General features: G+C 42.5%; 1 protein-coding gene across 3 annotated transcripts in view; it reads left to right on the top strand.

The window, feature by feature from the left end:
• The window catches only part of inka2 (inka box actin regulator 2), a 44669-nt gene extending 25381 nt beyond the window's left edge, over positions 1–19288 (top strand). Inside the window, exons 1-2 of one of the 3 annotated variants that reach the window (XM_008109831.3) lie at positions 16007–16124; positions 17355–19288. In XM_008109831.3, the coding sequence (XP_008108038.2) occupies positions 17361–18401 (1041 nt within the window). In that variant the 5' untranslated portion in view covers positions 16007–16124; positions 17355–17360 and the 3' untranslated portion in view covers positions 18402–19288. Of the gene's footprint in view, positions 1–16006; positions 16129–17354 lie in introns of those variants that run through there. The other 2 variants (XM_008109832.3, XM_008109830.3) reach the window with 2 other exon arrangements.
• The last annotated feature ends 5510 nt before the right edge of the window (positions 19289–24798 follow it).

Raw genomic sequence — 24798 nt, 5'->3', positions numbered from 1 at the left:
AAATGTCCTGAACCTCGAATTCCTCCTCCCCATCCACCAAAATAGGAGTGGGGGCCGGCCGGTCTACATCAGGGCGCACACCTTCCGCCGGAAGGAGCAGAGAGCGATGAAACACTGGATGAATGCGCATAGAGCGTGGGAGTTGGAGTTTGAAAGTCACGGGGTTAAGTTGCGCCACCACTGGATAGGGACCAATGAAACGGGCATCTAACTTCCGGCAAGGGCGATGGGAGGGCAAAAAACGAGTGGACAGAAGAACCCGGTCTCCTACCTTGATTTCGGGCCCCGGCTGGCGATGTTTGTCCGCGTGACGTTTATAGTCCTCCTTGGCTTGGTCTAGTTGCTGGAGCAAAAGTTGTTGCACCGCTGTGAGTTCCTGCAGCCAGTCTTCGGCTGCGGGAACTTCTGAGGTTTCAATGACAGGAGGAAAGAAACGTGGATGGAAGCCGTAGTTTGCAAAGAACGGTTTCTTTAGTCGAGGCCTGGACACCATTGTTATAGGCAAACTCTGACAGCGGTAACAGGGAAGCCCAATTGTCCTGCTGGTAGTTCACATAACAGCGAAGGTATTGTTCCAGAGTGGCATTGGTGCGCTCAGTTTGCCCATCCGTTTGGGGATGGTGAGCCGAAGATAAACGAGAGTCTATGCCCAATAGTTTTTGTAGTGCTTTCCAGAAACGAGAGGTGAATTGGGACCCACGGTCTGTGACCAAACTCTTGGGCAATCCATGCAATCTGAAAACATGTTGAAGGAATAAATCTGCAGTCTCTTTGGCCGTGGGAAGGCCATCGCAGGGAATGAAATGGGCTAACTTAGTAAAAAGGTCCACCACCACTAGGATTGTGGTGAATCCACAAGAAGGTGGTAGATCAGTGATAAAATCCGCAGAGATTATTTCCCATGGGCGAGATGGGGTAGGGAGGGGATGCAGAAGCCCTGAGGGCTTTTCCCTTCTTGTCTTGGAGCGCTGGCATACTGGGCAGGTGTTGACATATTTTTCCACATCCTTGCGGATCTTGGGCCACCAGAAATCTCTTAGGATCAAATGCATGGTTTTAAATAGTCCGTAGTGCCCTGCTGGCTTGCAGTCATGACACAGACGAAGTGCTTTTTCCCTGCCCGGTCCTGGAGGAATGTAGACATGATTTCTATAGCAGAGTAGCCCATCCTTAAGCGAAAAGGGGAAATGTAGTCCTTGGCGAAGTTGGTCCTGTGCCCAGGCATCTGCTTGCTGACTAGCCCTGATTTCCTGAGCACAAAGGGGCCCTGGAGTAGAGGGAGTTGATTCAATGGGAGTGGATTTGGTGTTTCCCACAGTGAGCGTGGCAAAGTTCTCGGGCTGTAGCAGCTGGGACTCAAAGGTCTCTTTGCGCCCTGCAGCATATTCCGGTTTCCGTGACAGAGCATCTGCTTGCTTGGTCTGGGCTGGGGTTACATAATGGATTTGGAAGTTAAAACGTTCAAAGAATAAAGCCCAGCGTTGTTGCCTCTGATTTAGCTTGCGGGCAGTTCTTAGATGCTCTAGGTTCCGATGATCAGTATGGACTTCAATGGGAAATTTGGCCCCTTCTAACCAATGTCTCCAAGTTTCAAAGGCTGCCTTTATGGCCAAAAGTTCCTTTTCCCAAATAGTGTAATTCCTCTCTGGTGCAGTCAATTGACGGGAATAAAAGGCACAAGGGTGAAGATGATCTCCCACTGGTTGTAGGAGTACAGCCCCAATCGCCACATCGGAGGCGTCCGCCTGCACGACAAAAGGGGTTTCAGGATCTGGGTGCGGAAGGATTGGCTGGGACGTGAATAATTTCTTTAGTTGCTGGAACCCTTTCTCTGCTTGTTCTGTCCAGCGGAAGGGCTGTTTCCCCCGGATGCAGCTGGTGATTGGATCAGACCAGCGGGCAAAGTCTGGAATGAACTTGCGGTAGTAGTTCGCGAACCCCGAGAAACGTTGCACCTCTTTCTTGTTGGTTGGCGCCCGCCATTCCAATACTGCTGCAACCTTTGCCGGGTCCATGGTGAGCCCTAGTGGCGAGACGCGATATCCCAGGAAATCTACCTCTTGTAGATCAAAAGCGCATTTTTCCAGCTTGGCATAAAGTCCATGGTCCCGCAATCGTTGTAACACCATTCTGACGTGGGTCTCATGTTCTGATTGTGATCTAGAAAACACCAAAAAATCGTCCAGGTAGATAATCAAGAACCGGTCTAGATAATCCTGAAAGATATCGTTGACAAAATGTTGAAACGTTGCGGGAGCTCCACATAAACCGAAATTCATGACCAGGGTTTCGAATAAACCGAATTTAGTCTGGAAGGCAGTCTTCCACTCGTCCCCTTCCCTGATGCGAACTAGATTATAAGCTCCTCGTAGATCCAGTTTGGTGTAAACCTTAGCCCCTCGAAGCCGGTCTAAGAGGTCCGAGATCAAAGGCAGGGGATACCGGTTTCGCTTAGTGATATTGTTCAATGCTCTATAGTCCACCACCAAGCGTAGGTCCCCTGACTTCTTTTTCACAAACATCACCGGGGAAGCGGCTGGGGATTGAGAGGGTCTGATAAACCCCTTGCGGAGGTTTGTCTCTAAGAACTCCCTGAGAGCTTCTTGCTCTGGTTCAGTCAGGGAGTAGAGGTGTCCTCGCGGGATCGGGGCCCCCTCCACCAAGTCAATGGCACAGTCATAAGGTCTATGTGGGGGTAGTCTCTCGGCTTCTTTTTCATTGAATACATCCCAATATTCTGAGTACTTCTTGGGCAAGGTGATGATGGGTTCAGCGTCTGTGGCATGGCAGACCTTGGCTACAAGGCAATGGTTTTGGCAATATTTTGAAGCAAACTGCAGTTCTCTGTTGGACCAGGAGATGTTTGGGTCGTGGAGTGTCAGCCATGGAATTCCCAAAATCACAGGGAAGTGGGGAACCTCGGTAACAAAGAAGGAAATCTCTTCCATGTGTTCCCTTATCCACATTCTGGTGGGCTCCGACCACTGGCTTACTGGACCTGTCTTGAGGGGGCGGCCATCGATGGCTTGCACCACACGGGCGTTCTTGAAGTCGTGATATTGTAATCCCAGAGAGTCGGCATACTCTCTATCAATGAAGTTGTTTGTGGCTCCTGAGTCTATCATGGCATGGACCATGACGGGTCCTTTTTTCACTGACCACAAGGTGACCACTAGAAGAAATAGGACCCCGGTTGGCGGCTCTTGAGTGGGGTTTTTGACCGGGTTGGCGAGCCTCTCTACGCCCGGTCGCTGGCTTCCCCCGCCGGCTGTGCGCCAGCCGCCTCAGACGTCTTCGTCTCCGTGGAGGACGCCGCCGCCAGACGAGCGGCGGGCTTCCCTTTGGCTGGACACTCTCTGGCAAAGTGGCCCCCGTTTCCGCAGTACCAACAGAGATTTAGGCGTTGGCGGCGGGCCTTCTCGGCGGCATCTAATCTGGGACGCACATTGCCCAACTGCATCGGCACCTCCTCGCTTCCTCTGGGGTATGGGGCTGGTGGCGGGGGTCTCCACACTGGACGCGGCTGGACGCCGGTGGGAGCGGGAGGTCTCGCTCCGGTCCTACCGCTCTGGCCTCGGATCCATTGTCTTCTGTTGGCAATCATGACTTCAGCTCGTAAACATTGATCAATGAGTGCTTCAAGAGAGTGTGGAGGATCCACCTTGGAGATTTCCTCCAGCATCTCGATATTGAGACCCTCCCGAAATTGTCCTCTGAGGGCTATATCGTTCCATCCGGTGTTATGGGCCAGCACTCGGAACTCGGCTATGCACTGGGACATGGGTCTGTCCCCTTGGGAGAGGCGCCGGAGTTTGTGGCCGGCTGCCTCCAAATTGTCCTCAATCCCCCAAGTCGCCTTAATGTGATCTAAGAATTGTTGCGCTGATCTTAGATGTGGGGAGTCTTGGTCGAACAGTGCCGTCGCCCAGTTGGCCGCTGGCCCGTCTAGGAGACTGTAGATCCACGCCACCTTGATGTCTTCTTGGGGAAACTCGGCATTACGGGCCTCTAGATAAGCCTGGCATTGGCGACGGAAAACATGTACCTTAGAAGCTTCTCCAGTAAACTTGGTTGGCAACGCCAGGGCCGGGAGACGGATTTCGCGTTCCTTCAATCCCCTTATTTCTCCCTCCTGCGCATTGAGCTTATCACGGATGCGGTCCACTTCATCCTTGTCGATGGTGTAGCTGAGTGGTTGGGCCCCCGGTCCGGCTCCGGTAGACATTCTGGCCTAGGTTAATTGGTGCTTAGGGTGGCGGAGTCAAACTGTCACGACCCAGGCTGCAGAGCACCAATAACCATACACAGAGGCCAGAATCTAACTAATATCTTTATTAAGGAATTGTATAAGGTAAATAAAAGCAAGTGTAGGAAATAGTTCAGGAGTAGACCTTTCAGGGAAGGTCAAAATTAGTCCAAAGAAACAATGTCCAATATGAAATATTAAGGTCCAAAGTTGTAATCCAATAACCGAAACACTCACTTCGCCAAGCGAAGTGAGGGGAGATGACAAGGTCCTTTAGTCCATGAAACTTGAGCAAGGCTAGGTAATAACTTGATACTTGGAACACAAGGCTTGAACAAGGCAACAAGAAACGAGGAGCAAAACCAAGATCCGTGGAATTTACTTGGCAAGGTCCGGGAAGCAAGGCAAGATCCGTGGAAGTAAACAAGGCTGGGAACGAAGGCTTGGAAACAGGAACAAGGCTTGGAAACAGGAACGAGGCTTGGAAACGGAGTAGCTGTCCACACACGCTACTCCAGTAGCTGACGAATTGACTCCGCAAGATTCCAAAAGGGGCAAGGAACCTAAATAGGGCCTCGTTTCCCACCAGAGAACACTTCTCTGGGGAAACCAGAAACGAAAGTCAATCTCTGTGTCCAGATGTATGACTCCCTAAAATTTCTCATGGAAGCAGGCTTAATCATCAGAATGCTTTGCTGCGATTCTCAGGCTTCGGCGATTAGCCTGCTGAACACCTTTTTGTTGTAGATAATAATTACGTACATGTTTTTCTGAAGCTCTCACTTTATAGGGTCTTGAACAGATGAACATTTCAATAGATTAGTCATCTCAGTAGATTAATTTTGTTGAGAATTATCCTGTATCACAATCAATAATGTTTTTTGTCCTGAAAGGGTCTTCCCCTCAAGGGGCTTCTTATACATTTACTTTTGAAACATCAGTTTCACATTATAGGGGCTTGAACAGAAGAACATTGCAGTGGACTATTAATTTTGTTTTGGATTGGATGTCTCCCCACCAATAAAAATTACTCTATTGTTACTCTTTCAGTGAAAGATTTTTATCAGTATGAACATCTGGCTTCATAACCTCAACCTTCCATCCTTCCCACCACTGAAAAAGAAATCCTCAATGGTATTGATGTCATTTCATTTTTGAAAAAGAAGTGCTGATCATAATGTCCTCTTTAGCTAATCAAAACATTGTTCATTGGGGATTCCTGTTTCCTCCCCTTCATTATTAAAAGCTGCTGTAGTAATCCCATCTTTCCTTTTCCCAGGGTTTCACTGAACAATAACTCTCACAACACCTCTTTTCACCCAAGGGCCAGACATCTGTCTTACTTCCAATTATAAGAAGCTTCTTCTGGCCTCTTACTCAGCTAAACTGTGCTATCACTTTCATTCCCCCTGGTCTGGACCAAAATATTATCACAGTCATAGGCAGTGCAGATGTGATGTTGAACTAGAATCAAAAACAAGTTTGATCCTAGGAGACTAGATGGCACTGAATTCAAGGGAAGTACTTTCTAGATGCTGAACTCTATCTCTTCTAAAGGTAAATGGTTCAAGAGTTTTCAAGATATGGTGACTGAATTAATGGATTTCAAAAAACTTGAAATGTTTGGGAAAAATAAGCAAAGACATAATTTATGGTGTTCTCCTCCCCCCCCCCAATAATTGTTTTATTCAGCATGCATATAGGTTGTGACAGAGGCCCCCTCTATTCTTATATCCCAGGATATGATCCCAGATCATTTGCTTTGAACTGGATTATATGAGTCTCCACTGCCAGATAATCTGGGATAGCAGATAATCTATTATCAGATCCTGGAATATAGAGCAGTGTAGAAGGAATCAGAGAAACCAGTGCCGCATTTTAAGAAATGTCTAACCAAAATATGTCTTGGGTTTGTCTTTCACTATTTTGCATACCATATACTCACGTTATTGATAAATAAATATACAATAAATATTTTCATCCAGGATATTAGCTTTTGTTAAGATTACATCACCAGAGTGGGCATGCATTTTTTAAAGTAATATATTATTATATAATTGTTATATAACTTCTCTGAAGACTTGAGATAGTCATCAGAATATTTAAACATGTTATCTATCGGGGCTATTCCATAATATATTACTGGTTGAGGTGAAGGGAAAATGGTGGCTTCTTTCCAATCCATGAATGGAAACTGATTAGTCTTGGATTTAAAAGATTCATAGTGGTCATCTATTACACTTGTAGTAGCAGACTAGTTTGGATTTCCCATTGACGTTATGGGACATTTCCAATATCTGTGCTCACTCACTTCAGAGAGGAACAGCTGGGCCTGGGGTTGTGTCTGTGTGAGGGACAAACAGCCTGTCCCAACTGTTGTCCTCCATCTGTCACTTGAGGCAGTTGCTTCAGTATGTGCATTAGAGTTGCCCCTCCTTTCTACCATGGACATCTTCTAGAAAACCCTTTTGAGCTCTCCCTTTTCTCTTTCTTTGTTATCAGTTGGCATTGCATCTTGTTATATTGTACAAAAACACAATTAATTGCTAAAATCAGAAAAATGCACTCTACACAGTACACTTAATTTTTTCGTGGATATAAAAGCAAGTGAACCATGTGTAGCATGCTCCATTTGATTTTAAGTAGCCACAGCTTAAAATGCATGCAGATGGTCCACTCTACAGTTTGTGAACAGTCATGTAGCTTCAGATTCTCAAAACCACTCTGAACTAATTGCAACCTAAAATTTGTATCTATACTCAGAATTTGAACCAAAGTTCTTTGTTTGTTTATTATACTGTTTATTGTTTTATTTTTGTTTTTTAAAAGAAAGGGCTTGATCAAAAACTGGTACCATAAGGTTTTTTTTAAAGGATACAATAATAAAACATTACAATTCACAAAATCCTTTGTTAAAAACCATGAATAATTTGAAACAGTCTTACCAACAATTACAACACAATTGAACACTGACAAATGAATTTTCCAAAACATCTTTCTATATATCTGCATCTACTATTATCAAGCTGATAACTGAATCAGTTAGAGGTGAGAATAAGCAAGAAGCCATGTGAAAAATGATTACCAGCTGAAAATTAAAATATGCAATATAAGTTTGACAACGTTATACTTAACAAAATATGTTTATAACACTAATATTATAGTATAAAATATGTAAGATATAATATTTTTGCCAGTTTAAAACTAACTTACAAATATCATAAATATATTAAGATTTGGCACTTAAGCATTGACAGAAAGAGGACAATAAACAGATTTCTATAGTCAGAGGAATAAATTTAGAAATAATTACTGCAATTAGGAATAATAATATAGTACATCTCCCTATTCTGAAATGGCTGACTGGTCACCTCTGTACCTGCTCAGTCTGTTAAGTTTGTTGGTAATTTCATGTACTCTGTTTTCCCCTCTCACAGATGTTGAGGCTTGGACTCAATTCTGGGATGCTTTTAGGAAACTGGAACTGAATGCAGCAAGTGCTTTGGCACTCAGCGCTTTGAAGCCTTCACAACATAGCATACACTAATGCCCCTTGTTCCCAAAGCTTGGCTGCTGCTCTTTTCCTCTCCATCCAACACAAACTGGGATAGGAAGGGGGAAATGACCATGAGCATAAGAGATGTGAGAGCAGTAAAGCTTTGGAGAAACAGGCTACCCAGATCCAGCCAGTTTTATCTACCTTCATTTACCATGGTAGGCTGGCAGTCCTGGAAAAATGCAACTGCTAGCACAATTCTGTCCTCAGCCTAAGTTGACAGAAACTTAGAGTCATATCTTCACCATTAGTGTAAAAGATACCTGAAAATTGGGGGCTCTTCTGATACATAATACATACATATATATATACACATACACACACACACAGTGTCAGAACACATATATCCTGAAACTAATCCCTGATCTGATCTTTTGCAATTTATTCATGTATTATGGACCAGATTGATCCAAGAGTTCATGTAAAGTAGAAAAAACCCAGGGCAGGACTTCTTAAACTTTTTCCACTTGCAATCCCTTTTCACCTGAGAATTTTTTAGGTGACACTGGGTATATAAGTACATAAAATAGGTATAAAACCAAACATTTACTGAAGATAAATTGGCATTAGCAAGGCTTGCTAAACAGGCTGATTTTTCTTTTTATGGAATACAGCTGAAGCATTTTCTGCAAAGTCCACTGTAAACACAGCACGTTGTTACTAACAGATTTGTGTGAATGGTTGGCATTCAGAAATACTTTATTGTTGCCAATGTTTTGTGACCCCAGCATTGAGCTAAGGGAGCCACATTTGGGGTAGGGACTCATGGTTAGGGTGACCTAGAGCACACTTCCCCATCCTGCAACCCTGCATCCCAACCAAGCAGTTAGATATGCCGATGGAGAATGATTGGAAGAGTTCTTTCACAGTGTACAATTATAACACTATGATCCCATTTTAACTGGCATACTTTCACCCTATGGAAGCCAGGGATTTGCATTTCAGGGAGGGGGTCAGAATTCTCTGACAAAGAGCGCTGGTGTCTCAGCACGCTACAAATACCAGGATTCCACAGAACGATTCTGTGTCCTTGCTTTTATCATTTTGTTTTCCTCCCATGAGATGTTTCAACAATATATTTCCCACGTTATATTTTCCGTGTGCAAATTTTCAGAAGAGACAGTAGTTTCTCTAGTGAACTAAAAATTATAAAATTTTAAGGAGATGCCACTCACTACACATATCTATCAGTCAGCTTCAGGGGAACTTTGTCTCCAGTGTACATTATGTAAGGATTGTATCCGTTTATATAAGCCTCATCTAAATAAAAAATGACAGCTCCTCAATTAATTATGGCCTCTATATTCAGAATGGTATTAAAGAAGTTGGTTGCAGGAAGCAACACATATTTCTGGATTTTCTCTACTCTCATGGGACTGGCAACAATCTAGCCCAAGAGACACAGAAAAGAGCTTTCTAGTGGTAGTATCTTTAGAATGCCCTCTACTTGGGGCTCATCTACAGATATAGATGGACGAGAGACAGGGCCTTTTCAGTAGTGGCTCCCCGCCTATGGAACGCCCTCCCCATTGAAGTCAGGCAGGCTCCCTCCCTCCTATCCTTCCGTAGGAAGGTAAAAACTTGGTTGTGGGGCCAGGCTTTCGAATAAGAATCAGCAGCATTAATTACTATTATGTATACTGGAACTCAATTGACAGACCCAGTCTTTTAAACTTGTACACGCCTATCTATATTTTATAAATGCATTTTATGAATGTTATATGTAAGTTAATTTTTTAACTAATTTATAGTGTATTGTACTGTTTTTATATGTCTGTTTTATTGTAAGCCGCCCTGAGTCCCCTGTTGGGTGAGAAGGGCGGGATATAAATATTGTAATAAATAAATAAATAAATATAGTAAAATCCAGAGTATTTCTGCTCTGGGCCAGCTCCTGATTTCACAGAGTTGTTCAGACACTCTGGCCCTCAGCCACAACAGCATCAGGCGTATAGTTCATACCATCCAATTTGGCCAAACCTGGTTTGGCTATGCTGGGTGGTCACTCTTACCTGGTCTGTCATATCTGTCATCACAACATGAAGTGACTTCAGTTTCTGCAATTTCAGGGGTCCAGGAACCTGGTGTGCTTAGGCTCCGAAGTGTGAAATGAGACATAAATGGGTTAAAGCCAAAGAACAGAGACTTTATTCACTCAGCCAAAGTGGATATCAGGAGAGACTGCACTCTCAAATCTGACATAAAGGCAATAGATACATACAGAGATATTTCTAGGAGTTTGACAGCTATTCAGAACAATGGACTTTTGCTGCCCCAAGCACTGATTGATGCAGGTTGGTGCTGGCTAGGATCCGCATGGTGATTGGCTGTTGCAGAAGATTGGTCTCGGTCTGGCAGAAACTTTAATAAACTGTCATTGTTCAATTTGAAGTTTGTGACTGTTTCTTGGGTCTGCCTCTGGTGGGTACGTGAGGGAAAGGAATGTGGTTAGGGTACAGGCTGATGGGTGCTAATGGCTGTATTCCAGCCAGCCCAGGGTGGGACAGTGTGTCCAGACTGGCAAAACAATGGATGGTAATGGGTGATGGCATACCCAAAAAGATTCTAAGGGCATGGCATTGGGAAACTTCCATGACCTTTTGGTCTGCCTAAAGAGTAGTCCTTTGTTGGGTGCATTGTTAAGAGATTACAACCGCTGCCTAAAGGGATGACAGGAATTGCCCTATGTTCCCCCCGGTGTGTGTGTACATGCTAGTGCAACTTGTAGATTCTGGGCAGAAGTTCTCTGTAGAGGTTAGCTGGATTTGGTTTCTGGGGGAAAGATCACCCAAAGACTCAACACTAAGACTCTTTTTGGCATTTCCTCAGGCTGTGGGCATTTAGGTCTTTTTTTGGGGGGGGGGGGGTGTCCCGGGGTTTTGAAAGAAACAGCAATGGAGATACGGAGATCTCCTGGCTGTCACTGGGCACCTTTGTTGATACATGTTAAAGTGCCAGTGCAACAAAAGAGAATGGACGGTTGGGGGGGGGGGGGGTCTCTATGACTGGCTGTCACAGCAACAAATGACATGACCCCGATCCATCTCCTTTTTCCTGTGTCACAAAACACAAGCATGTACACACACAAAATCACCTTGACAACCTGTGTGGACAACGAACCAGTTCAGACTAGAGCCAGTTCTGGTAGTCACACTAACACCAAAGGACATCCATGTTCAACTTGTGGTTGAAACTGGGACATAGGGCCAGTGTAGACAAACCCTTGGTCCTGGCTAGTAGCAGCATTCCTATGTTTTGTCACCAAGTTTTTCTTTTGCTGTTGATTGAATTCATCTTCAGCCTTTCCCAGGATGGAGTTGTTTGGGATTTAGTGAGATCATGACATGGTTTTTAAACTTTCTATTTATATGATATATTTTGTTGAAGTGATTAAATTGTTTTTATGACTTTAGTGTTTTAAAATAATTTCTCTGGTTGGACCACATAAAAGTTAAGCCCCAAAGTTTTGCAGGTGATTGTTAAACCCGGGGCTTACTAGTCCCTTTTTTATTAAGTGGATTTTTGAACTAGATTTATAAATAAAAGAAGGAAACGGAGAAAAGAGTGGGAAAAGGAAAGTACATAAGTACACAGAATACAAACATGGGCTAGGAATATACCTTAATATAAACCACCAGTTTTTCCAAAAATACATTCTCATAAAGGTAGCTTCTATAAAATCTTCATCCATGCATAGCAAAAGAAGTGAGATTTTTTACCATTGAATAATGAATGGTAAATTGTTATGTTCCCAGCCTTGGGAGTATAAGAAGCAGCAATAGTATTACCAAAAGTAAAAGCACACAGGATACAGCTACACTGACCATTTATTAGATTCCATATCACAGTGATATAATTTAAAATAACACCCACATGTACAGATGTCAACAATTTTTCTAATACCGGTATGTAGTTAATATATTATTTAATTACTTCATTGTTTTAAAACATAATTCATACATTCATAAATACATGAATTTTTATTACAGTACACAATTAATGCATCCAACCAAAAGAGGTAACATGCCACAAAGAATTATCTGTATTATATTGTCAACATTTAGTTGACAGTTTCTTTCTAAAAAGATATAAATGCTTGAAACATCCATTTTTGTTAGACTTGGCAGTTTTAACTATAATGAAATATTTGGCAGTGAAGGACAATTTTTCATTGGTTGATTTGCACAAGACAATGTCTTTATTCCACTCTTTATTGACTCAAACTAGTGCTTTCCATCATTTAGAAACTAGACTTGTTGATTTGAGTTTCCTTGATTATATAATTAATGTTTCCAAAACAGGGATGGCTTACCAGTAGCCACTATCCAGCTATGCCCTGTGATAGGAATGGCCTATGAAGTTTACCTGCCTATGTGCAGAAAAAAACATTGTTACCACTGTCTCTGTCTCCTTGTTACCAGGAGCCACATTTTTCCATACCTAATCTGGAAACCCTACTTGCATGGGAGACAGCAATAAATGCCAGGTGCTGGAGGCTATATTTCAGAGGAAGGAACTGGCAAAGCCATTTTGTAGTATCCCTTTCCTAAGAAAACCCTATAAAATTCAACAGGCAACTTAGCAGATACACATGCACAACCATATTGCTATGACTGTAAGTAGGATCAAGTCCCATAAGCCAGGCAACCATAAAGTGTGTCTCTTCTCATCTCCATTGAGCAAGATAAAAACTTTCCCAGAGCTTTCAGTTATGTAGTTTCTTTCTGCATCTCATTTGCTAATGATCTTCTGGCAAGCAGTGGAGATTATACAGAAAATGGCAGAAAGAGCACAATACAGAAGGACTGTTGCCTGGACGGTTACTGGCATGCTAAGACCCATCCCATGCGCCTAAATCTTGTTGTTAGTCCTGATTAAAGTAGACCCACTGACTCAATAGTATTTATTTACATGTTGACATGATCTTCAACAATTGGTTGAAGGGTCTACTCTAGTGGGTACTAACCAGTAGGATGCCCACCATAGGTCCCAGACTCCACATGCTCACAATGGGAAATGTTGTGTAATAGAGGATATAAGCTCACTCAAAGACAACAATCCACTGAGATTGCCAAAATCTGAAATCATTCAGATTGATAACCCTATCAAAGTCTCATATTATCAGATGGGAAAATATGGTCCTACCACTAACTGATCAAAAGTCTATAATAAGGATTAAGACATATTTCTAATTAGTTGGTGTTTGATATCCCATTCAACTTCTTGTGATGATTTCACAACATGCTCTCCCTGCAAATGAAATGCATAATATTTAGTGCCTTTGGACATCCTGCTGTGGGGTAACTTATGTAACATCCCTTGGAAAACTTTTGCTAAGTGCATCTCTAGCAGTATCCTGCTGACTTTGTGTTGTAGGGCTCTTTTTATTGCTGAAGTGCAGTCTGAAATTGAGATTATATAATAAACCACCATGTGTTCAAAGCTTGAATTGAAAGCTTGATTAGGCTACTGTCCAAAAATATGCTTACTCTAAAGATTTAGTCTCAAGAGAAAAAGAAATGGTCTGAGAAAAAGAAATTTCAGTTGAATGTAGTGGGATTTGCTGCTGAATAAATTGTCAGCTGGCTGTTTAATCAAAGAGCACAAAACACATTGCATCCCAATATTATGCAGCATTGTATTCAGGTTGCATTAGGAGATTCCAGTTTTGCCTCATCTGAAACATCTACTATGAAGGGTTCGCAGAGTCAGCTGAAATAGGGGAAACCCTAGAAAATGATTGTTTGAAAGGTTATAAGAACATTGTGTTCTGTCTCAGAATGACTCTTCTTCTGTTCTATGGTGTTAACATTCTGTTCACAAATTGGCTAAACCAGGTGCCTTTTGGGATGTGTTAGCTCTGGTTATTACTTCGATGAGACAACAAATAGTAGATATTTCAGAGGAAGAAACTGTCAAAACCACTTCTGAGTATTTCTTGCCTAAGAAGATCCTATGGACTTCATGGAGTTACCATAAATCAGCAAGTGACTTGAAGGCACATACATTCATTGACCTCTTTGAGCGCATACACACACATAGATGGAAAGCCCTTGCACAGCAAAATAATACAACCACACCTTCCTATTTGTTGCTTCAGGGCTTCAAAGTATATTTAAACTATTTATGCTTTGTAATGCTCCTGATCGCCAATATATTAAAAGCCAATTGAGTACATTCAAGAGATTCAGGACATTGATAAGGTCCAGAATTCTGATTGGTGACTCGGAGGGAAGAGGGGCAATCTCCCGCCTCACTACCACATGAGGAAGCATTCATGCCCCCCCCCCCCCCAGCAGTAGCCCACTGTTACAAATGGAACAGTGAAAACTCGCATGTTGCCGGCACAGCGTCCTACGATGTTTCTGACCCAGTTGACCCACAGAGCCCCGCCGGAAGTGAGGCTATGTCATGTGATGGGCAGTGTGCAACTCCATGGGCTATCTGAGGCAGATTTCCATCATGTGATGAGGTCCTCGGTCCCATTGAAAATACTCAGTGGTACTTTTTTCACCACCATTTAATGTGTTTTCACTTTCTGTTAGTATTTTGGCATCGATTTTACAATCCTTTGCTGAATGATCATGTACTGAATGGGAAGAAATTCCTGTCGTATGTAGTTAATCCGTCAGCCTAACTGAGCAAATGAAACTAATTATTTCCTCCCCTTTTAAAGTGATGTAAGGAATATGGTAGAATGTTCCATTGCAGAGGCAAATGCAGTAGACATCAGCCCAGTTTTGCTGAAATAGAGGTGTCTCCCACCTATCATACATTTTCACGCTGAAAAAGGGTGCAGAAATGTTTGCAAAATTTGTTGACCTTTTTGAGCTCAGTCTAACATTCAGTACACAAACCACTAAGTAAATGTATCTATAAAAATAGTTTTAACTGGCTAGGAGATTCTGGAGTTGTAGTCTTAAAATTAACTTTTGAACCCACTGGACACGGCCTCCAAGAAAAGGAGTAATTAAAGAATAATTCAGCTGAATTGAATTTGCAAAGAGTTAAATATGGGGATATATATGTATGCCAAGTGGGTATTTTTTTAGTTCATAAAAGTGAAGGGAAATGATTACATTCAGGCCATAGTGATAAGAGTGCTAAATCTGAACTACTTTCACTAGACTTGTCTTTGTGTTTCTTTGTTATAATCTTACTCTCTTGAGACAGAAGCTGGGAATGAGTGTCTCTGAAATATTAATAATTCCTAATAGGTCTTTGTCATGTGAGGCTGCCTTTGTGATGATACTCCCTCACTCTCTTCTCTCTCCCCCCTAAAAAAACTGGGAGTTAATTGAATCAATGAAGTGAATAGCATAGCCATCCAGCATATGCTGACTTTTCCTATCAGCCCCAGTCATTACTGGAGGACCCATTGTCACTCATCATTGCTTGATTACACCACTTGGTCTGCGAGGGGATTTGATTGAAAGTGTCCAATGGGGTACAGGCTGTTCCCAAAGCCAGCTTTGCAAAGCTCCCGATAAAAGGGGGATTCCATTAATAAGGCAGCAAAGGTTACAACAAGAGGCATTGCAGCAGATCTGGAAAGAGGTAAGGTGATTGTTTTCTCTGAGGCTTAGTGGAACAGATGGGGCCCCAGGAGGCTGTTGACAGAGGTTGAGATAGCTTTCGTTTTTTGGGTTGTTTTTTTTTTTACAGTAAACTGAGAAGAGAGATTTTTAAAATGAAATGAGAAGTTAGAGCACTTATGTAGTCCCATTCTTGCTCTTACAGCAACTGTTTCTATAAGGACCAATTCTTAACTTGAATTGCACTGGGGGGTGCTTATGTAGGAGGCATGCCGTGGTTTTTGTATCATTGCAAACAAGCTGGCTGTTTTGATCAACAAGGTCTTGAAATTCAAAACAGCCAAGGAAACTGTGAAGGGGCTGGCAGCTGAGTTAATGTAGCGAAAGGATGGACAGATAATTTGCGGTGCAGTGATTGTCAGCCCTGCACACAGGTGTGAAAGGGACAGCTGCAGAATGAGAGACCCCAAAAACAAACCACAGAGAGTTTTGAATATAGGATAGCAGACATATAGATGCAAGCTTCCCCTGCCCCCTTTTTCTGTGCCTTTGTGAACCCAACTGCAAACCTCAGCACATCAAAGACTTGCATCCTTTCCTTCGGCACTACAGCTGAAAGAGGGGAGAGCAAATAGTGGCAGCTGTTGGGAAGTATGGCCCATTTGCTTTATTGATGCCACTTTGGGAATGAGATCTGGTTCCTCTGGAAGGGAAAATTTATAGTAAAAGGGCAGAGTGGAGAATGTAGAAGCTGAAGGAAAATAGTCGACACGTTTATCATGGCCACGTAGGTAACGAAAAAAGGCATACTAATGATAGGTCTGGCCTGAAGCAAAAATAATCTGTTGGGTTTTTGTTGCTGCTGTAGCTGTTTAAATGGATGGAGTTATTTGTGCTCTTAAAGTAATAATCACTATTTTAATTTAAAAATTGCATGTGCATTTGTGTCATTTCTCAACTGGCACTACAGCATTAAAACCCAATCTTGGAAAAGTGACTTTGTTGCAGTGCAACTCTCAGAATCCCCCTGTGTCCATACTCGCTGGGCAGTTTTGATATCCTTAATCCAGGTGGCAAAATAACTTTGGGTCAAATCTGAAATAAAGGTATGGCCAAGCTATCACAAAACTGGACACTAACTAGATTTATCTCAGATTGAGGTTGGGGGACCACATTGCTAAGTGTTCCTCTCCACAAAGTCTGGCTTTATACTATAAAATTAATTCAGCTTGAGACAACTTTAACTGCCATGACTCAATTCTATGGAATCCTGGGATGTGTAGTTTGTTGAGGCACCAGCACTTTTTGGCAAAGAAGGCTCAAGACCTTGTAAAATTACAGCTCCCAAGATTCCAGAGCATTGAGTCATGGCAGTTAAATTGGTGTCAAATTGCAATAACCTACAGTGTAATATACCCCAAGACATTTCTTGCAGATATAAAAATTAGCTCATAAAGAAGAAGTGTGTTGATATAGCCTTCTTTCTGACATGCTAGTTGTATGGCAATTAATCTCTCTACAGTTTGATGTAGTATTATCTATAGACAGAGTTACCATTTCATATATTGTTTTAAAGAAATATTGATGCTTGCATAATCAGGGCAGTGAGAGAAAAATAGAGAAAAACAAATGGAAGACAGGAATCCTACTTGTTTTTTGGAATAGCCCTTGTGAGTATTTCTTTGTTGAAGTAAAGTGTGATTGATTGGACAGGATATGGAAGATTGAATTTGATGGAGCTGATTGATAAAATCAAAACCTAAAATGAGAAAAATGGAAACTATTAATTTCTTATCTAATCTTAAAGTGACCTAAAACTGATAACATGCTATTTTATTCCTTTATATCTCTATATCTAGAAAAAAATCAGGGTAATGAATGGCAAGTAGGCCTATGTAAGTCATATGAGTGGAGGATAATTACTTTATTTCTTCTGTAGCCATGTCAGTGAGATCTGCTCTTATTCTGTGACTTCTTTTGCATTGATGTAATATTATCTTTTCCTCCCTTCTCACAGTTATCCATGAAGGAGGTTGGGGATGGGCTGCATGAACAGATGAACTGCATGATGGGCGCCCTGCAAGAGCTGAAACTTCTCCAAGTCCAGACAGCTTTGGAACAATTGGAGATTTCAAGCAACTCACACCAGGTTCCAGGACTTGGCCACCATCAATACTGTCAAAATAATAAAGAGGTGCCAAGGGCAAGGAGAGAAGTCAGCAGGCAGAGTGAGAAACGATTGGGAAATGGTTATTTGGATGGCTGCAGTTCCTCGGCCTCTTTGTGCTCTACTCAGGTGTCACACTGCTCCAGCCCACTTTGCCACATTACTTTGCCAGACAGTAGCCATGGGCACATGGCATCATCCCTTAATAGCATAGGTAGTGAAGAATACTATCATGCCAGTGGTCCTTCGTCAACAATAAGTACTGCAGAGTATCATTCATCAACAACATTTGAATCATCCACTGAGCACATGTCTAGGAGTTGGTTTTCTCAAGACACAAGCAGCTTTTCTGAAAGTAAATCAGGTTGCCACGGGTGTCATTTTTCTGATGAGACCAATGATTGGACTTCATCACTCATGTCCCAAAGCAGGAATCGACAGCCTTTGGTTCTGGGTGATAACATCTTTGCTGATTTGGTTGGGAACTGGTTGGATTTGCCTGAGATAGACAAAAAGGGAGAGAAGAATGAGACATCCTTGCCAAGCAGCAGGTCCCAGGAGTTCTACAAAAAGTTTACCCTCACAGCCAATATCTTCAAGAAGTTCTTAAGGAGCATTCGGCCAGACCGAGACAGGTTGCTCAAGGAGAAGCCATGCTGGTTGCCAACAGAAGACAAAGAAGCTGAAATCTTAAAGAGGCCCAAAAAAGCAAACAAACAGAAGGGGACCTTTTATTTTCCAACCCATGGGAACCTACCAAATGCTCAGGACAAAGCAGAAAGGTGCCAAAAGAAGGAAACAAGCAAGGCCAAGGCCAAACACTGTGTTAAGAAGATACATAACACAATAGAGTACACGCAAACGGGGTTTGATTTTAACACAGCAGTGTGGGTTTAAACTCCCAGAACTCATAATCTTTATTTGCCAAAACTCTTCAGTTACAAACAAGAGATAAACCAAAAGAGTTATCTGTCATACGTGGAATCATGTGAGGAAAAGAAGGAGAAAGTAGTCTCCATAAAACAAATGTGGACACAAATCATTTCCACAACACTGCTTATATACTTGTTTGATAAAGGGAATCTGATGGTACAGAAAAGCTCTCCAAAGCTAATGCTGCAGAGAGAGTCCCTCAGAGTTCCGGGTAGGTGAATTTCAGAGGAGTACTAGCTAGTCCCTCTGTTTTTCCACCTATAAAGGCTTCACGTTTGCCAAACATAATCAATTCATTTCTACTTCAGGTAGCAACAGAATGTTAGAGGTGGTTGGGTGTGTTTGTATGGTGTGTGAATGTGTGTTCTTTTTCTTGTGTGCACTAAATCCTGGTTTATGCACCAGGCAAATAAATGAGCACTTAATAGTTAAATTAAGAGTGAAGCATGAATCTGTAAGAATAGAAAGACTGTGTGACTTGAACAGCGGCTGAGTGAAGTTGGTTCAGCCAGTCATCACACTGCATTTTGACTTTTTTTCTAAAGCATTATTTCTGGCTCACCCCTCATGATCTTCACTGTACTAGAATGTGTCTAAGGAGTGCTATGTAGTAGGTAGTCATGCTGCCACAGAAACTTTTAGGATTAGCAGAAGTTTTTAACCTGTTCATTTTGCCCTCAGAGCCTTAAACTCTTGATACCACACTGAGGTCCCACATTGCAGTAGACCCCTTCTCTGGTTTTGTTGTTCTCTTTTGAATTTCTTACTGTGTATGACTTTTGTCTTGTGAAAATTAGTTTTCCTGTGGTCCACTCTCTGACTGTATTAATAAAGTGATGTTCATATCTCTAGTTGTGGTCAGGTGGGCCTTTTTTGTATTATAATAAACTGGTAGCCCACTCTAAAAACACAGCTTCTAATCACTCCTCCTCGCCCCATACATAGACACGTGTGTTTTTCATTTGATTGTATTTGTGTAAATATAACAACAATGCAACATTTGCCATGTGCTTGTGGAATATTTGTGAATATCAGGAAAGCCATAGCAGATATGGAGAACTTGCAGCCATGATGGAATGGATTAAACAGAATGAAGGAAAGCTGTGATTAGGTGCACAAAAATGTATTGAATGCATGCCCTAGTTGTCACAAATGCAAGCAGGTAAGTCTGTAACAGGAGGTATTTGACTCATACATCTTCTAATTTTGCATCAGAATTTTGCATCCTTGCATTTTAGTTGCCTTTTTAAAACTATTTCAGAGCTCTACTTGCACACTAATAACACTTTCAAAACATGCAAAGCCAAAGAAGGGGCAGAAAAATAAAAATGTCAACATTGTTTCAAGCTAAAACAAACAGGCAAGTTAGAATAGTAATAAGGAGAATGTATATGTGCCTTTCCCCCAACCTCAAATAAATTAAACATAGGCACAAGACAAGTGCTATTTTTACTCTTGAAGGTAAAGGTTTCCCCTGACGTTAAGTCCAGTCATGTCTGACTCTGGGAGTTGGTGTTTATCTCAATTTCTAAGCTGAAGAGCTGGCATTGTCTGTAGACACCCCCAAGGTCATGTGGCTGGCATGACTGCATGGAGCGCCGTTGCCTTCCCGCCGAGCGGTACCTATTGATCTACTCACATTGGCATGTTTTCAAACTGCTAGGTTGGCAGAAGCTGGAGCTAACAGCAGGAACTCACTCCGCTTCTGGGATTTGAACCTGGGACCTTTCGGTCTGTAAGTTCAGCAGCTCAGTGCTTTAACACACTTTGCCACTGGGGCTCCTATATTTTTTTTTACTCTTAAAAGAAATAAAAAAAACGACAAAAGATGATCTATGAGCACAGAAATATGTGTGCATGTTTTCTTTTCCCAGAAATTGGAAGGACTTGTTTGTCCTTTGACGCTTACCATTGAACCTTTTAAGACAATATTATATTTTCTCATGATTGCTATGATATTTTAGTGCACATAATAGCTGGATATTTATTATTATTATTATTATTATTATTAGGTACAAGTTTTTCATACAAAGAAAGGGTAGTTAGTTCAGGCCAAAATAGCATAAAAGCCACTAGCTCAGCATAGGGTTCTCAAGGAATTTCCAAGTAGATTATTTCTATTGCTTTTCTTTACTTTTTTTAACCTGAAGCAGACAGAGCAGTCTGAATCAGAAGAGGAAGAACATCTATTCATTCTTTTATCATTTTCAAGTTCAAAAATTACCTTCAACCTGCTCTTTCATCTACCATAGAGAAGATGTAGGAACTCTGGGTCTTTCTCCTGGGGATGAAGAAAATGCTAAGTAGAGAGTAGTTTAAAGTGAAAGGGTTAAGTAGAATCTATTCAGCCTGTCTATGAGTTTAAAAATAAAAACATGACACAAAGAATGTAACATGGACTTGTATCTGATGGGGTTTCAGCAACAACAAAAAAGGCAAATTAATGGGGGACAGTATATCAACAGCTACTGTATAGCTCTCCATCTCTTATCCTTTAAAATCCTTGAAAGTGAATTAGAGGCACAACATGGAAGAAATACTGGACACAAGAAGAGGCCATCTCCATTGAGGACGCTTGACAGAAATAATAGACTAATTTCATGGAAGACATTTATAGACAGAGGGTCTATAATGAGGTATAGTGGCTAAATTGCTGGACTACAATCAGAAAGAGGGCTTGCTTTCCTGCTCAACCATGCGGTGCATCTCCTGTAAAATTAATGCAGTTTAACAGCCATGGCTCACTGCTCATGCAGATTGTAATTTGGCAAGATAGCACCCCTCTTTGACAGCGAACGCTAAAGACTTTATCAAGCTACAATGTCTATGCTACATTCCAAACATTACCAATCCTAATGCTATGGAATCCTGGGAGTTGTAGTTTTACAGGATCTTTATCTGCTGAAAGTTAGTGGTGTCTCACAGAACCCCAAGATTGCATAGCATTGAGCCATGGCAGTTAGGTGTCAAACTGCATTAACCTTGGACAAATTACACATTTTCAGTCCCAGAAAACCCGATAGGTTTGTCGTCGCAATGAAGGCACAGAACAACAAACAGCAATATATAAAAAGATGAAACTGCAGGACTTTTCCATGCAGTATGAAAAAATATCCTATGCAATATTACCAACAGTCTTTTTTGTTGTTGTTGTTAAAAATGGTTACTCAAGCTGCCTGTTCACATGCAGCCACTCAAGCCTTGTGACTCCAGGATTTATAAATAAGGTAATAAGAGCTGATTTGGCCATGACACATGGTTCCTCGCAAATAGGTTAAGCCCCCAGTACAGCAGCTGTCAGCAACATTGTCCTCCTGCTGTCTGACAAGGAAGCCAACTGGAACTTCTCTTGAGAAAGAGACCTTTGGTTCTCCCTGCCTTTCCCCTGACAGCTGCGCTAAAGGCCTCCGAACACTGTCCCCTTTTATATGATATTGGGCATAGGGGGGGGGGGCAGGGGGAGTAAGCTATTAGAGAGATAAAACATTGCAAATCAAAATCTTGCCTTACACCATGGAACTGTTGAGAAACTCACAAGAACAGCCAAATTGATGACATTTCACTTAGTTGTGGGAACTTAGTAAAAACTTCAGAGGGAAACAAATTCACAAGGCTCTTGTATATAGCGGTGCATATAACTGCTTGCAGTATTATAGCCTTTTGGAACAATTTCTCCTACACCTTTTGACTAGATTATAAATCTTGTTAAGTAGGCATTAAATTCATTGGCGGTCTTCCTTATGGATAGGTCCAAAGGTTTCCTCTACATTGGTTTTTCTTCTGAATTTTCAGAGGTGTACCCTCTCAGGTACATCTGGGCCTCTGATGGCATAGGTTAAACCACTGAACTGTTGAACTTGCTGACCAAAAGGTCAGAAGTTCGAGTCTGAGAAGCGGGGTGAGCTCCCGCTATTAGCCCCAACTTCTGCCAACCTAGCAGTTCAAAAACAGTAGATCAAAAGGTACTGCTCCAGCAAGAAGTTAACAGCACTCCATGTAGTCATGTCGGCCACATGACCTTGGAGATGTCTATGGACAATGCCAGCTCTTTGGTTTAGGAATGGAGATGGGCATCAACCCCCAGAGTCGAACACAACTAGACTTCATGTCAGGGGAAAACCTTTACCTTTACTACCCTCTCAGGTGCCTATGTCCATTCCAGATCTCTCAAAAGGCCTTGCAAGCCTAACATCACACAACATTTACTTGATCACTACACAATTTACAAGCCTTCTCTGCCAAAGAGAACTGGTACCTCACCAAACTTCACATCACAGGATTTCATACCATTGAGCCACAGTAGTAAAAGTGGTGTCAAACTGCACTCATTCTACAATGTAGATCCACCCAAAGTCACCAAATGTGAATGATCCTCAAAATGTGCAGCATTTGATGACTTTCTCCTGTGACGAGGAAAAAGGAAAATTATTAATTCTTGCCTGCAAGAACAACATTTACAAAGATTTACATCTCCATCCTCCAGCTGCACTTACTGGCTTCTGCCCAAGGTTGAAAGCCTTCCTTTCTATTCCTTTCACATGTCCTGCCGGCAATGAAGATTTCTGAGATTGTGTAGTCCCAAGGAAACAGTGTACAACAGTTTAGGAGTTTTTTTCTTCTTCCAGCAGGGAAGTAAGAAAGCATATACAAAGGGGAACTGAAACAATTTATCTTTTTAATAAATAGCTGTTATTGCTCCAGTTATTCTTGGGGGGTGGGCAGGGAGAGGTTCGAAATCCCAATGTCTATAATTTCACCATCTCTGTATAGGGACATGTGGAGGGATACATTGAAAGTATTGAGGATATGAGGTTTATTTCCCATACACTACATTTGATTTCTCGGCTGACTATATCACATTTTCATTATCATTTTCTTCTTTGAATACATTTTTTAAAAGAAAAAACCCTGAATAATAATAATAATAATAATAATAATAATAATAATTATTTTATTTTTATACCCCGCCCCATCTCCCCGAGGGGACTCGGGGCGGCTTACAAGGGACCAAGCCCAGGCAATAAACAATATATAACTCAGCAATAAAAACAAATTATAAACAAATAAAATCACATATACCAATAAACTATAAGCACACTTTGAACTGTTTGGAATTAAAGCCACAGAAGCCATTTTTCTCATTACACATTACTGTCAGAACCCTGCTACTAGAGCCTGGATGTGGCTCTGAGTTTCAGGGTCACTGACATGTAGACTGATAAGACACCTGCATCTCGGGATCCTGAGAAGAAACGGCTGTTGGACTTGGCGGGGAAACTTCGCGGGGTTTTGTTGGGCGGGAAATGCTTCTTCAAATGAGGGGGAAGGGTATATAAAGGAATGCTGGCAGACGCCTCCCATTCTTGGCTTTTTCCATGTCAATGTTTCCTGCAGTAAACTTTCTGGTGACAACACAGCTAGTCTTGTGTATTCATTCAGGAGCGGTTGTAGTGAGCCGACATCAAAGCCAAGAATTTTGGCACCATCCCGCCGCAGCGGTGAGGTGTAATATGCAAACAGAGGAAGACGAACTCCTGGGCGCAGGAGCGGATCAGTTGGGTCGGGGCACCCCCGATGAGCCGGATGCTGATTTCCACCAGCTGGCAGCCCTAGCGTCATCCACTGCTTATGCCCAGCCAAACGGGGTAACCCAGAGGCGTGGAGGAGTGCAGAAAGACAGCACCGGAGGAGAGGGAGATCTACACTTCCCATCCCCACAAAGGATGGTGTTCCTGGAGGAGAGGATGTTGGCGATGGAGACCACCCTGGTAATAATGTCGAGGGCTATGGAACGCCTAGCACCTTTGGCGGAGCCAGAGAAAGGAAGGGAACTTTGGACTGGCTCAATGGGGGACTTGAGCATGGGAAGCAGCCAGAGCTTCGCAGACCTCCCAGCACCGAGGGGAAGGGGAATGCGAAAAGAGCTTGGCGCCCGACCCAAGACCTTAGCAAACTTGATGCGGGTGGAGGAGAGCGACGACGAAGGGGAAAGGCCCCCAGGAATCCCAGCCACGTTCCAACCTGAACCTCTGGTGCCCCTAGTGAATGCTGGGCGTGGCACAGGGCAACGGGAAGCAGGGGCGGGGCCTCCAAGGCCTCAAGGGGGCTTGCGACGGGCGGAACATTGGGGATTGCCGCCACAGGGACCCCAACCGAGGCGAGAGGAGCTGAGGATAGAGTATGGAGGAGAGTCCTCTGAACTGGATTTTTTCCTAACCACGGTGAGGGGCTAAATGGAAGACAATGCCCATACCTTTAGGACCGAGTCTAGCCGGGTCCGGGCCATCGGTGCAGTGCTGAAGAGGGGAGCAGCTAGCTGGTACGTCCAGCTGCACGCGCGGCACGACCCATGTTTGGGGTC

The sequence above is a fragment of the Anolis carolinensis genome, chromosome 4 (genome assembly GCF_035594765.1).
Source record: "Anolis carolinensis isolate JA03-04 chromosome 4, rAnoCar3.1.pri, whole genome shotgun sequence".
NCBI classification, from domain to species: Eukaryota; Metazoa; Chordata; class Lepidosauria; order Squamata; family Dactyloidae; genus Anolis; species Anolis carolinensis.
The sequence above is the reverse complement of the archived record's forward strand: the minus strand, read 5'-3'. Positions and strand labels throughout refer to the sequence as shown.